The sequence below is a fragment of the Micropterus salmoides genome, unplaced genomic scaffold (genome assembly GCF_014851395.1).
Source record: "Micropterus salmoides isolate LMB-PRFRI ecotype aquatic unplaced genomic scaffold, ASM1485139v1 Ms_hic_scaffold_1, whole genome shotgun sequence".
NCBI classification, from domain to species: Eukaryota; Metazoa; Chordata; class Actinopteri; order Centrarchiformes; family Centrarchidae; genus Micropterus; species Micropterus salmoides.
The window spans coordinates 24104442-24118613 of NW_024040040.1; the positions used below are offsets into that span (position 1 = coordinate 24104442).

The 14172-nt window shown below is 43.2% G+C and overlaps 1 protein-coding gene across 2 annotated transcripts in view; it reads right to left on the minus strand.

Annotated features, from left to right (window-relative positions):
- rsu1 (Ras suppressor protein 1) overlaps nucleotides 1-14079 on the minus strand; it is a 99212-nt gene extending 85133 nt beyond the window's left edge. Inside the window, exons 1-3 of one of the 2 annotated variants that reach the window (XM_038722990.1) lie at nucleotides 13787-14078; nucleotides 12803-12853; nucleotides 8197-8317 (exon numbers count right to left, since the gene is read on the minus strand). In XM_038722990.1, coding sequence (XP_038578918.1) covers nucleotides 8197-8317; nucleotides 12803-12853; nucleotides 13787-13895 — 281 coding nt within the window. In that variant the 5' untranslated portion in view covers nucleotides 13896-14078. Of the gene's footprint in view, nucleotides 1-8196; nucleotides 8318-12802; nucleotides 12854-13786 lie in introns of both variants that reach the window. The other variant, XM_038722999.1, reaches the window with a different exon arrangement.
- Between the last annotated feature and the right edge of the window lie 93 nt (nucleotides 14080-14172).

Here is a 14172-nt window from a genome sequence, read left to right on the forward strand (position 1 = left end):
TACTAGGCTCCTCTCCACTTTGACATTTAAGATTAGCTCTTTTGATCCACCTTCATACACTGTGACATTACTGTACAACTTGAGAAAGGTGAGTTGTTTTCTGCTCGCCTGCCTAAAAGAAAAGCGTTTTGGGGATTAAATGGACTTTATTAGCTGCTGCAGTGCAGGATGAACTCAGAATAGACCCATTTCTCACCTTATTATTCTAAATCATGCAACGAGAAGAGAAATGCTAAGAAATCCGGGACAAAATCTGTCCACAAATACTGTACAGCATGTAGTCTGATGATCAAGACTTGTGTTTAGCTGACTTGGGCAGTGAATGTTTTTTTAATTCATGTGGTCATAGTTGTCCACAACTCAAATCAGAATATAAGAAAAATGTTTTATACCACCTCAAGAAGGCTTCCTATCAGAAAGGTAGGAAGGTATTTCAAATGTACAACTGCAGTACTTAAATCTAAGTAAAGTAATTTCCCTGACATTTTTGTGTTACTTTACTTTTAATAGACCCATGTAAGTTTTATACTTCCTGTGAGTATAATCCAATCAATCTTATTTTCATACTGTATATCCGTTGTGTATTTGATAAATTGTGTTGTATGTCGTGCTCGCATCTCAGAGAAGACTCTGACTGCAACATGCGTCTTTGTAAAGAGAGAACAGACAGAAAAAGTCTCTAACTCTGCCTGTCAGCTCGCTCTGCTCCGTTAAAACTGAATTTACCATACAGAATTGAATACGAGTGCACTCCATTTAGCTGCAGCCAGCTGACCGTGTGCTTCTCCCTATACCGCAGTTCTGTGTCCATGCATGCAGCAAACTGAAAGCACTGTCTGTCGGTGCTCTACGTGAAAAGAGAAGGAACATTGCTGGTATTTGTCTTCAGAGTTGTTAAACACCTCAGCGCACTGAAGGAAGCCATCTGACTGTGTGAGGGGCAAGATCGTTGATGTCTGCAGGCAGAGTAGGAGCTCTCCTGTCTGACTGGTCCACCAATAGCAGAGAAGATGACCCCTTGAGACACAGCCCCTCCTCATTTGCATAATGAGGCAGAAATGCATACAAAAATTTAAGACAGGCAGAAATAAATACCATGGGTGAAAATAAATAAGGTAAATAAATACAAGGAAGAATAAAACAGACAAAAATATTAAAACACACACATAAATAAATACATTAAAAAATTAGTAATAAATAAAGTTGAATAAACAAATAATAATTATAACAAAGGTGAATAGTAAAGGCACTAATTAAATATATACATTTATGTCTCCTTGTATAATTTAATTACTACCTACATTTATTTATTTACTTTATTTTTTTTGTGTATTTAATTGGATGCTTATTTATTTATTGAGCATTTATTTATTTCTGTATTTATTTCTGACTGTGTCAGGATCGGTCCTCCATAGGGGTGGGAGAGTTATCAAGCACGTAAAGTTTGGTTCAGATGTGAGCATGTACACTGAAGTTACACAACTTCCTGTGTCATGGCGAAGACTTGATCTCTGACGCCACGCCACGGACACACCCATTGACGAAAACTCGCAAATAGCACAACTTTTCATCTTCAATGCCTTTAGAAGGCACAGCACAAATTTGAAGTCGGTCGGACTAAATCCCTAGGAGGTTCGTTAAAGTACGAAGTGTGTAAATCATCCAAAATTTGACGTAAAATTCAAAATGGCCGACTTCCTGTTGATTTTAGGGCATCGCTCCAAGAGGCTTTTTTGCGTCTGGACAAGATACACGTACCACAGAAAATTCGTGCACGTAGTAAACGTGCGGCGGGGGCTGCTTCGTTAAAAGTCACTTCCTGTTGCCAGCAGGTGGCGCTATGACTGTCTGTGAATGTCAGCATGTACATGTGTTCAGGGCGGGACTCTCATCCTACATGTACAGTTTGGTCCAGATGTGAGCATGTACACTGAAGTTACGACAACTTCCGTGTCATGGCGAAGACTTGATCTTTGACGCCACGCCACGGACACGCCCATTGACGAAAACTTGCAAATAGCACAACTTTTCATCTTCAATGCCTTTAGAAGGCACAGCACAAATTTGAGGTCGGTCGGACTAAATCCCTAGGAGGAGTTCGTTAAAGTACGAAGTGTGTAAATCATCCAAAATTTGACGTAAAATTCAAAATGGCCGACTTCCTGTTGATTTAGGGCATCGCTCCAAGAGCTTTTTTGTGCGTCTGGACAAGATACACGTACCACAGAAAATTCGCACGTAGGTAAAACGTGCGGCGGGGGCTGCTTCGTTAAAAGTCACTTCCTGTTAGCAGGTGGCGCTATGACTGTCTGTGAATGTCAGCATGTACATGTGTTCAGGGCGGGACTCTCATCCTACATGTACAGTTTGGTCCAGATGTGAGCATGTACACTGAAGTTACGACAACTTCCGTGTCATGGCGAAGAGCTGATCTTTGACGCCACGCCACGACACGCCCATTGACGAAAACTTGCAAATAGCACAACTTTTCATCTTCAATGCCTTTAGAAGGCACAGCACAAATTTGAGGTCGGTCGGACTAAATCCCTAGGAGGAGTTCGTTAAAGTACGAAGTGTGTAAATCATCCAAAATTTGACGTAAATTCAAAATGGCCGACTTCCTGTTGATTTAGGCATCGCTCCAAGAGGCTTTTTTGTGCGTCTGGACAAGATACACGTACCACAGAAATTCGTGCACGTAGGTGAAACGTGCGGCGGGGCTGCTTCGTTAAAATCACTTCTGTTGCCAGCAGTGGCGCTATGACTGTCTGTGAATGTCCATGTACATGTGTTCAGGGCGGGACTCTCATCCTACATGTACAGTTTGGTCCAGATGTGAGCATGTACACTGAAGTTACGACAACTTCCGTGTCATGGCGAAGACTTGATCTTTGACGCCACGCCACAGACACGCCCATTGACGAAAACTTGCAAATAGCACAACTTTTCATCTTCAATGCCTTTAGAAGGCACAGCACAAAATTTGAGGTCGTCGGACTAAATCCCTAGGAGGATTCGTTAAAGTACGAAGTGTGTAAATCATCCAAAATTTGACGTAAAATTCAAAATGGCCGACTTCCTGTTGATTTTAGGGCATCGCTCCAAGAGGCTTTTTTGTGCGTCTGGACAAGATACACGTACCAGAAAATTCGTGCACGTAGGTAAACGTGCGGCGGGGGCTGCTTCGTTAAAAGTCACTTCCTGTTGCCAGCAGGTGGCGCTATGACTGTGGGTGAATATCAGCATGTACATGTGTTCAGGGCGGGACTCTCATCCTACATGTACAGTTTGGTGCAGATGTGAGCATGTACACTGAAGCTACGACAACTTCCGTGTCATGGCGAAGAGTTGATCTTTGACGCCACGCCACGGACACGCCCATTGACGAAAACTTGCAAATAGCACACTTTTCATCTTCAATGCCTTAGAAGGCACAGCAGAAATTTGAGGTCGGTCGGACTAAATCCCTAGGAGGAGTTCGTTAAAGTACGAAGTGTGTAAATCATCCAAAATTTGACGTAAAATTCAAAATGGCCGACTTCCTATTGAGTTTAGGCTATGGCTCCAAGAGACTTTTTTGTGCGTCTGGACAAGATACACGTACCACAGAAAATTCGTGCACGTAGGTGAAACGTGCGGCGGGGGCTGCTTCGTTAAGGTCACTTTCTATTGCCAGCAGGTGGCGCTATGACTGTGGTGAATGTCGGCATGTACATGTGTTCAGGGCGGGACTCTCATCCTAGATGTACAGTTTGGTCCAGATGTGAGCATGTACACTGAAGTTACAACAACTTCCTGTTTCATAGCGAATCATCGACGCCACGGACACGCCCATTGACGAAAACTCGCAAATAGCACAACTTTTCATCGTCAATGCCTTTAGAAGGCACAGCAGAAATTTGACGTCGATCCGACTAAATCCCTAGAGGAGTTCGTTAAAGTACGAAGTGTGTAAATCATCCAAAAATGGCCATAAAATTCAAAATGGCCGACTTCCTGTTGACTTTAGGCTATGGGTTCTTGAGGCTTTTTTGTGCGTCTTGACATGATACATGTCCCCAGAAAATTTCGTAGATGTAGGTTGAACGTGAACGAGGGGCTAATTTTTTCCAATTTTCTAGGTGGCGCTAGCGAGTCATTTTGCAACGCCCATGTGCGAAACTTGTAGAATACGAAATTTTTCACCGGTTCTGACATGTTTGCAAATTTTGGTGAGTTTTCGAGTATGTTTAGGCCATGTCATTTGGGCCTACTTTGCAGAAAAAGAAAAAAAAAAAAAAAGAAATATATAATCCGAGCAAATTCAATAGGGACCTCGCACGGTCGTGCTCGGGCCCTAATATTATATATATATATATAATCCGAGCAAATTCAATAGGGACCTCACACGGTCGTGCTCGGGCCCTAATTAAAGCTGCAAGCAGCGTTGGGCGGGCCCTCGCACTTGTAAGCGCGTCCGCGTGTGAGCCGGCCGAGTTGCACATTCTGGAGCTCAGCCGGTGCGGCTGTGAATTTGTTAGGCGGTTATGACGCTGCAAGAAGGTGCTATATGTCACTTCCTGTGTCCCCTATGTGGAGCTACATAGCACTTGCCGCTATGAATATAAATCGGTATTGGTGTGTAGATGTCTGCGGGGTGGGAGAGTAATCAAGCACGTAAAGTTTGTTTCAGATGTGAGCATGTACACTGAACAATAATGTACCCAAACAATGAAATAAATTCCTTTTATATTTCCCTGCCTTGTTGTTTATGTGTACATACAGAGGAAGAATGTGAGAACAGCACACATTTCATCGTTACTGTGTTTCTGCTCCAGCCTGCCTAAAAGAAAAGCGTTTTTGGGATTAAATGGACTTTATTAGCTGCTGCAGTGCAGGATGAACTCAGAACAGACCCATTTCTCACCTTATTATTCTAAACCATGCAACGAAGAAGAAGAAATGCATAATAAATCCTGGGACAAAATCTGTCCACAAATACTGTACAGCATGTAGTCTAATGAACAAGACTTGTGTTATAGCTGACTTGGGCAGTGAAATGTTTAATTTTTTTAATTCATGTGGTCATAGTTGTCCACAACTCAAATCAGAATATATGAAGAAATGTTTTATACCACCTCAAGAAGGCTTCCTATCAGAAAGGTAGGAAGGTATTTCAAATGTACAACTGCAGTCCTGAAATCTAAGTAAAGTAATTTCCCTGACATTACCGTGTTACGCATGTAACAGGTTTGATACTTCCTGTGAGTATAATCCAATCAATCTTATTTTCATACTGTATATCCGTTGTGTAATTTGATAAATTGTGTTGTATGTGGTGCTCGCATCAGGTACTACTGAGAACTCATTGCCCTCTTCAGAGAAGACTCTGACTGCAACGTGCGTCTTTGTAAAGAGAGAAACGGACAGAAAAAGTCTCTAACTCTGCCTGTCAGCTCGCTCTGCTCCGTTAAAACTGAATTTACCATACAGAATTGAATACGAGTGCACTCCAGATTTAGCTGCAGCCAGCTGACCGTGTGCTTCTCCCTATACCGCAGTTCTGTGTCCATGCATGCAGCAAACTGAAAGCACTGTCTGTCGGAGCGTCTACGTGAAAAGAGAAGGAAGACATTGCTGGTAGTATTGTCTTCAGAGTTGTTAAACACCTCAGCGCACTGAAGGAAGCCATCTGACTGTGTGAGGGGCAAGATCGTTGATGTCTGCAGGCAGAGTAGGAGCTCTCCTGTCTGACTGGTCCACCAATAGCAGAGAAGATGACCCCTTGAGACACAGCCCCTCCTCATTTGCATAATGAGGCAGAAATGCATACAAAAATTTAAAAAGACAGGCAGAAATAATACCATGGGTGAAAATAAATAAGGTAAATAAATACAAAGGAAGAATAAAACAGACAAAAATATTAAAACACACACAAAATAAATACATTAAAAAAATTAGTAATAAATAAAGTTGAATAAACAAATAAGGTAATTATAACAAAGGTGAATAAGTAAAGGCACTAATTAAAATATATACATTTATGTCTCCTTGTATAATTTAATTACTACCTACATTTATTTATTTACTTTATTTTTTTGTGTATTTAATTGGATGCTTATTTATTTATTGAGCACTTATTTATTTCTGTATTTATTTCTGACTGTGTCAGGATCGGTCCTCCATAGAGGGGTGGGAGAGTTATCAAGCACGTAAAGTTTGGTTCAGATGTGAGCATGTACACTGAAGTTACAACAACTTCCTGTGTCATGGCGAAGACTTGATCTCTGACGCCACGCCACGGACACACCCATTGACGAAAACTCGCAAATAGCACAACTTTTCATCTTCAATGCCTTTAGAAGGCACAGCACAAATTTGAAGTCGGTCGGACTAAATCCCTAGGAGGAGTTCGTTAAAGTACGAAGTGTGTAAATCATCCAAAATTCTAAATGGCCGACTTCCTGTTGGGTTTAGCCTATGGCTCCAAGAGACTTTTTTGTGTGTCTGGACAAGATACACGTACCACAGAAAATTCGTGCACGTAGGTGAAACGTGCGGCGGGGGCTGCTTCGTTAAAGGTCACTTTCTGTTGCCAGCAGGTGGCGCTATGACTGTGGGTGAATGTCGGCATGTACATGTGTTCAGGGCGGGACTCTCATCCTACTTGTACACTTTGTTCTGGATGTGAGCATGTACACTGAAGTTACAACAACTTCCTGTTTCATTGCGAATCATCGACGCCACGGACACGCCCATTGACGAAAACTCGCAAATAGCACAACTTTTCATCGTCAATGCCTTTAGAAGGCACAGCAGAAATTTTACGTCGATCCGACTAAATCCCTAGGAGGAGTTCGTTAAAGTACGAAGTGTGTAAATCATCCAAAAATGGCCGTAAAATTCAAAATGGCTGACTTCCTGTTGACTTTAGGCTATGGGTTCTTGAGGCTTTTTTGTGCGTCTTGATACGATACATGTCCCCAGAAAATTTCGTACATGTAGGTTGAACGTGAACGAGGGGCTAATCTTTTCCAATTTTCTAGGTGGCGCTAGCGAGTCATTTTGCCACGCCCATGTGCGAAACTTGTAGAATACGAAATTTTTCACCGGTTCTGACATGTTTGCAAATTTTGGTGAGTTTTCGAGTATGTTTAGGCCATGTCATTTGGGCCTACTTTGCAGAAAAAAAAAAAAAAAAAAAATCCGAGCAAATTCAATAGGGACCTCGCACGGTCGTGCTCGGGCCCTAAAAATATAATCCGAGCAAATTCAATAGGGACCTCACACGGTCGTGCTCGGGCCCTAATAATCCGAGCAAATTCAATAGGGACCTCGCACGGTCGTGCTCGGGCCCTAAACCGAGCAAATTCAATAGGGACCTCGCACGGTCGTGCTCGGGCCTTAATAAATAAATAAATAAATAATAAATAAATAAATAAATATAATCTTAGCAAATTCAATAGGGACCTCGCACGGTTCGTGCTCGGGCATAATAAAGCTGCAAGCAGCGTTGGGCGGGCCCTCGTACATGTAGCGCATCGGGGTGTGTGGTGGCCGCATTGTATATTCTGGAGCTCTGCCGGTGCGGCTGTGAATTTGCTACACGCTTCGGACGCTGCATGAAGGTGTTAAACCTCACTTCCTGTGTCCCCTTTGTGGCGCTACATAGCACTTGGCGCTATGAATATAAAATAATATTGGCGTGTAGATATGTTCAGGGCAGGACAGTTATCAAGCACGTAAAGTTTTGTTCAGATGTGAGCATGTAAACTGAAGTTACAACAACCTCCTGTGTCATGGCAAAGAGTTGATCTTTGACGCCACGCCACGGACACGACCATCGACGAAAACCTCGCATGTTTCATGCTCGAGCCCTAATGAGCCCTGGCTGAAAAAAAAGGGCCTGTCCGGTACTAATCAACTCAGCACATGGGGGGCAATTGTGGCCGATCGGACTTGCAGACATCTCCTGCAGAGATGTGAAAGGGAATCAAGCGACAGAGGTAGAACGAACGCATGCGTACGTGCGTGCAGGAAACAGGAGGATGATCAGACAGTAGACAAGCCTGGCCTCAGGGCAGCAGTAAATAAACAAGAGGCAACTTAACTACCTACAGCAGACTGAGAAAGGGAGTGGTGTGTGTGTGTGTGTGTGTGTGTGTGTGTGTGTGTGTGTGTGTGTGTGTGTGTAAAGTAGTGAAGAGTGGGACGTACCCGAGGTTGAGGTGTTTCAGCTTCTGAAGGCTGCTGATCTGAGTAGGCAGCTCATCAATCTGGTTGTTGAACATGTTTAGAACCTCCAGGTTCTTCAGCTCAGAGATGTTAGCAGGCACCGCTGGAAAACACACACAGGCCAGAGAAATGACACACGCACACAAGCACTTCTGCAAGATGTTCATAGCTTTTTAACTAACACATCGCACAGAGTGTGGTTAGCACTCATCAGCAGCCCGGACTCTGATAACCAGCTCATCATCATTAGCAACAGGACTCTGACACACCTCCATCCGGTTCTACGGGTTGCAGTTTCTCCCCTCGCTTCATCTACAGTCTGTAACCAACGGAGGAAGAGAGAGACTCAGAAAAAGGAAGAGGAGAGTAAAGCAAGCAGGCTGACCTGAATGCTGCCAGGGGACTGAGTGTAGGACAGGTGAGGTCTGGGCATACTGATACTGTATCACTTATCACTGTGTGTCTGTGTCTGTGTCTGTGTGTGTGTCTTTATTTCATATATTTCAGAAGGTTTGGTAGACAGCTACACTGAGACTTTAGACCAGTGGCTGTTGAGACACACACACACACACACACACAGAGGGCAAAATCTCTGAATAATCTTGTGTCTGAGGAGACGATGAGTGGAGGAGAACGGGAGGGGTTAGGCCCGGGAGGGATCAAGGGAGTGACGATTCTTAGATTCTTTTTTGTCCTTAGCAGAGCAAAACTGTGATGAAGAAATGTGGAAGCGAAATGTTAACTGCATTTATGCAAAACCCTATTAAAGTGACCACGAATCAGCAGCTTTTATCTAAACAAATAGCACTTCGAGATGTGACTTGTAAGAGACTGCAGAGACCAGTTCATGTACATCTGGAGCTGAAGAATGGTGTGAGGATGATCACCAGAAAGCGCACGGACAAAGAAGAGCAGAGGGGGTGACCTGTAACTGCACTCAGCCTTCTAGCTGCTGTGAGCTCACGGCGTCTGTAAAGTTGACAATCATGTCAACGTAACCCATGGGATCAGACGAAAGCCATTCCTATAGGTTCATGTGAAAGTGAATGTGAGCCTTCATCATAATGCAAAATGCCAGTGTGACAAGCAGATCGGCCCGTTACAAGTTTCATTTCCCCTGTGATCGTTTTAGTGGTAAAATCAAATGCTCAAAAGGTACACAGACCGTGGTGTGTGTATGCGTCTGTGTGTTAAGAATAGGCTGGACAGCCAGTGTAGCCAGAGTGCAGTGGGTTTCATGTAACAAAGCGCATCATGTCACAGCAGTGATGTCCCACAGTATCCACAGTGTTCGCAGCTGCCTGCAGAACAGACAGAGCCACAGCGGCAGACAGAAGGTGTGGTGTGTTTGAGCCAGTAAAGAGCTGCTGGTTTGAAAGGTCCCACAGGTTCACTGAGGATGTCAGAAATCAATTCAATTTAGCTGGCCTCTCTCTCTGTGGGCCGCCCGATGGAAAGTATTTCTAAGGGTCTCCATACAGTATATGATATTGATTTCCATATGGGTGTGTTAGTGTGACCTGGGGAGCTGCTGGATTATTAGTTTGTTCTTCTAGTGACCCCAGTGAAGGCATGTTAGCAGCCAGCAGAAGTTTCATACAGCAGCTATATCATGGAAGCAGGGATGCCCCTAAAAGCAGATATTATAAAAACTATCAACAAAGTTTACTCAATAGCTAATATATTTCCCATTTCTCACTGGGATACAGACTATATGCAAAGTACACAAGTATCTGGATTGGGGGGGGGGCATGAAGCCTGCTGGTCCTTGTACAACTCTGTGCTGTCTACAGTGCAGGAGAAACAGGCCCAAAGCAGGATGAATGCTCGTGGACAGCTACAGTCATGGCATGTATGACATGGCTGGAGAACGTACACAGTGATGCATTCACAGGCTGCTGGCAGGGTGCGATGGCTGAGTTACCGAGCATACCTTGAGAGTGCCTGCAGGTTGGTAACTACGCCAATTATGTTATCGTCATTTTGGTCTAATCAGAACTATAAATAACCTCGCACAGTGTGATGTGTTAATCTTTTAATCTCCAGCAGCAGATTAGAAAACACAGTAGAAGGTGAACATGGCACGGAATTAGCGAGCACCGACGAAAAAAATCTCAAAACTCTTTTTTCATCTGATGAAAAACAGAAATCAAATGTCCACCTTTAGATGCATTTGGTCTGATGGTGTCCTTCATCTTTCTTTCTTTGCTTCCACTAACAAGCAGGGAGCCATAATTTAATAAAGAAAATACTTTTCTTTGTCCTGTCAAAACATCTGTACTCCCAGGAACAAATACATGAAACTGATCTAAAACCAGTGAATGATGTTTGGCACTGACAAAAGACAGACTGTGAGACTGAAAGAGCAAACCTACGGGATCAGCGTTTCATACTTTACTACCAGCTCTGTGTACGGGGACATGACAAATTTCTAACAATATGTAGTTTTATTAAAAAAAAGATTTTTCATAATTAGCCCTCACGTTCAATCTTGAAATAGCTTAAATGATATTAACACACAACCAACACTTGGCTTGGTTATTCAGAAACATTGTTTCACAGCACAGTTCAAACACAGGTTAGTGTGACTGTGGTGACCTCTGCTGGTGCAAATCACTATTACATCACTTACCTCCAATCAGAGATATATATCTCTATCTCTAGCTCTATATCTATATCGAGAGAGAGAGAGAGAAAGAGAGAAATTGAATAATGAATTCTAAAGTAGCGTATTGCGCACTTTTAATTTAAATATACTGCTATATACACAAAAGTGCAATAACGTGGTTTGAAAACACTTTAAACAAATAAGGTCATTTTTACCAGCAATATTTCCTTTACACAGTAATAAAATATTTCTTGTAAATTTCAACTTAAACATTAATGTAATCAAATCAAATATAAAAGCAAAGCTATTTGCCACTGCCAGGGCATTACCTTTTATCTAGCTTGTTAAAACAACTTAGAGTCCAGAGCCAAGCTCATAAAATCATAACAGGCACCGGGTTGGAGCAACAGTTTAACATTTACAAATCTGTTTCCTTGTTTTATTTTTCTGAACAGGTATCAGCAGAAACATTTTTCTTTAATCAGGAAGCAGCAAAACAGTCTATCTTCAGTAGCAAGTGTCCCTGTTAGATGCACGCACACGCCCGCCCACTGCCGAAGTTGAATTGTCTTGAACTTTTTGTAGCCGCCAGGACGAAGAGCACAAATAATTGGAAGAGAGACTGATCCTTGCTGTTTGTGAGTTTCCAGAATCTATAACTGTTTACTAAAGTAAATAGTTATCAGGACGTCAACAGTAGGGAATTTGCATGGCAGAGCATCCCCGCAAAACTAGATGAAGGCCTATCAGGTAAAATTATGTATAATTTTAACTTCAGTTAAATAGGCTGCAGCTGTGTAGCGCACAGAAGCCGTTGCCATGGTTACTATCCATAGAGCAGAGCAGGAGTGCAGAGCAACCCCGCGGGTCAAGCAACTAGCCTACATTGTGTGACAGTGAGCAATGGACTTTCAAAATAATAATAATAAAAACTGCATTAACGCGATAACAAGGCGTTAACGTGCCCATTCCCTATATATATATATATATATTTATATGCTGATTGCTAGGGTTACTTTTTACATTACATATCCCTTTCTTTTGACTGAGAATATCATACCCCTGCCAAACTGACCCGTTCTTCTAACAAACAGTAAGAATGAAAGTAACAAGAAAGATTAAAATTTTTTGCGAGTTGTGCTATCACAAAATCCATATTCACCCATATTCCTGGTAGATATCTCTCATGCAACAGGGCTCTGGAGATAGATGTTTCCTCCGTAGGGCGGCTGGGCTCAGCCTTAGAGACAGGGTATGGAGCTCAGACATCCAGAGGGAGCACGGAGGGGAGCTGCTGCGAGGTGGTTAGGCCTGCCCTATCTGCTTGGAACTAGTATTAAATTGTCTAGCCTCTTTGATACTACTACTTCATATTTATATAAAACCCGGACAAAACTAGGTATTGCTTGGAGAAAAGAAAGTGAGGAAGTTGAACTACCTGGTGAGTTCAGAAAATGTGTTACTTTATTCCAGCTATCTTTGTACTTTACTGTGAACAAGTTAGCATAGCATAGCCCTGATCGATTCGAACTCAAAACAAACATTTTAAAAGTTGTTATCTTGCTGTCTTGCTGACTGACCTGAAAAAGCATGAAATGTTTAACAAATCTGCATCCTCTTGTAGTTATTTCGGCATCACTTTGATCAGCAAGATGTTTATTTGGGTTCATACAGCTGAAGTAACCACGGCTTGTGTTTATTAATTTTATTGCATGGTGTGTGAACACTTGGCAGTGGCCCAGTGTTAAAACACCAGCGAGGAAAGCGATGCAAGGATTAAATTTGCTTTTGGCGGGAATGCACAGTTAGGGTTCTCCTGCTCTCCTTTACAGACCAGACACAAAAATAACACCAACAGTTAGAGTGCTGTCAATTCATTTCAATAAGCATCAGGGTTCTTAAGCTCTCAAAACAGACACATGCAGTGCTGTCTGACAGCTGGTGGTGGAGACTAGAGGGCAGAGGGAGGCAGTAGCTTACCTGTGAGCTTGTTGTGGCTGAGGACCAGCTGAGTGATGTTGGACAGAGTGACTGAAACGACACACAGCATCAAGTCAGCACAGGTCTGCACAGGTCAACATCAGGTCAACACGGCAAGTCATGCAGCATCAAATCAACACAGCATCAAGTCAACATTAGGTCAACACAGCAAGTCACGCAGTGTCATGCCAACGCAGTGTCATGCCAACGCAGTGTCATGCCAACGCAGTGTCATGCCAACGCAGTGTCATGCAGCCTGAAGTCAACACAGCATCAAGTCAGTACAGGTCAACATGTCAACACAGCAAGTCACTGTGTTGCAAGTCACAGCGCCCGTCAAGCAGCCTGAAGTCTGAAGTCACGTGCCGTCAAGTCAACACTGCATCAAGTCAGCACAGGTCAACATGTCAACACAGCAAGTCACGCAGTATCATGTCAACGCAGCGTCCAGACACGCAGCCTGAAGTCATGCAGCCTAAAGTCAACACAACATAAAGTCAGCATATGTCAACATCAGGTTAACACAGCAAGCGTTGACTCAACACAGCGTCAAGTCACATCGATCACATCACATTAGACATCAGTAGCCTAACTACTGTGTGACTGATTACGTTGTGATCAGTCACACAGTGATTTTATCTATTGATCTATCTAACTAAAACGTATTCCACTCATGGTAAACAAACACGTGGAAAAGGTCCTAAATGAGGACCATCACCCTGAGCCAGCTTAGCGGAAGACAGGATTTCAACAGGTAGTGACAGACTGCATCACTTCACTTCATCAAGGGACATCTGCTTTTGTTGAAACAGCCTAAGTCACAGCCAGGACAATAAATAGAGAAATCACAAGAACAGAATATTTTTACAAGACAATGTTCTAGCTCAGTGTGTTAGCTTACTAAAGCTGTGTGGCAGTGTCTGAGGAGGCTCTTCGTGTGAGTTAAAGCTAAAGCTAACGGAGGGTCTGCCTGTGTGGTCTTACACAGTCCCGGGACGTCCAGCATGTTGGAAATGCCCCTGTCGCACATCTCCACCTCTGGGAGGTTCTTGTCCCGACTCTCCTCCACGATCTTCTTAAGAGACTTGGACATTTTCCTGAAAACACGGATCCAGAAAAGTACAACGTGCTGTTAGAAAGTTCGTTCAGTGTAACTGTACACGAGACAACGCACGGCGCCGGGTTATCGTCAGCGGACTGACAGTCTGAGCAAAGGACGGAGAAAGCGAAAAAATTGTGATTCCAGACTTAGCTGCGAGCTCACACCCTACCGGAAGTTTGTGTGAGCGCCACCACTCCATATTAGGACACTTCCTGTCCCTGTGCAATTTGTGTTGTAATGATGTTTGATTTGTATGCCAGAACACTGC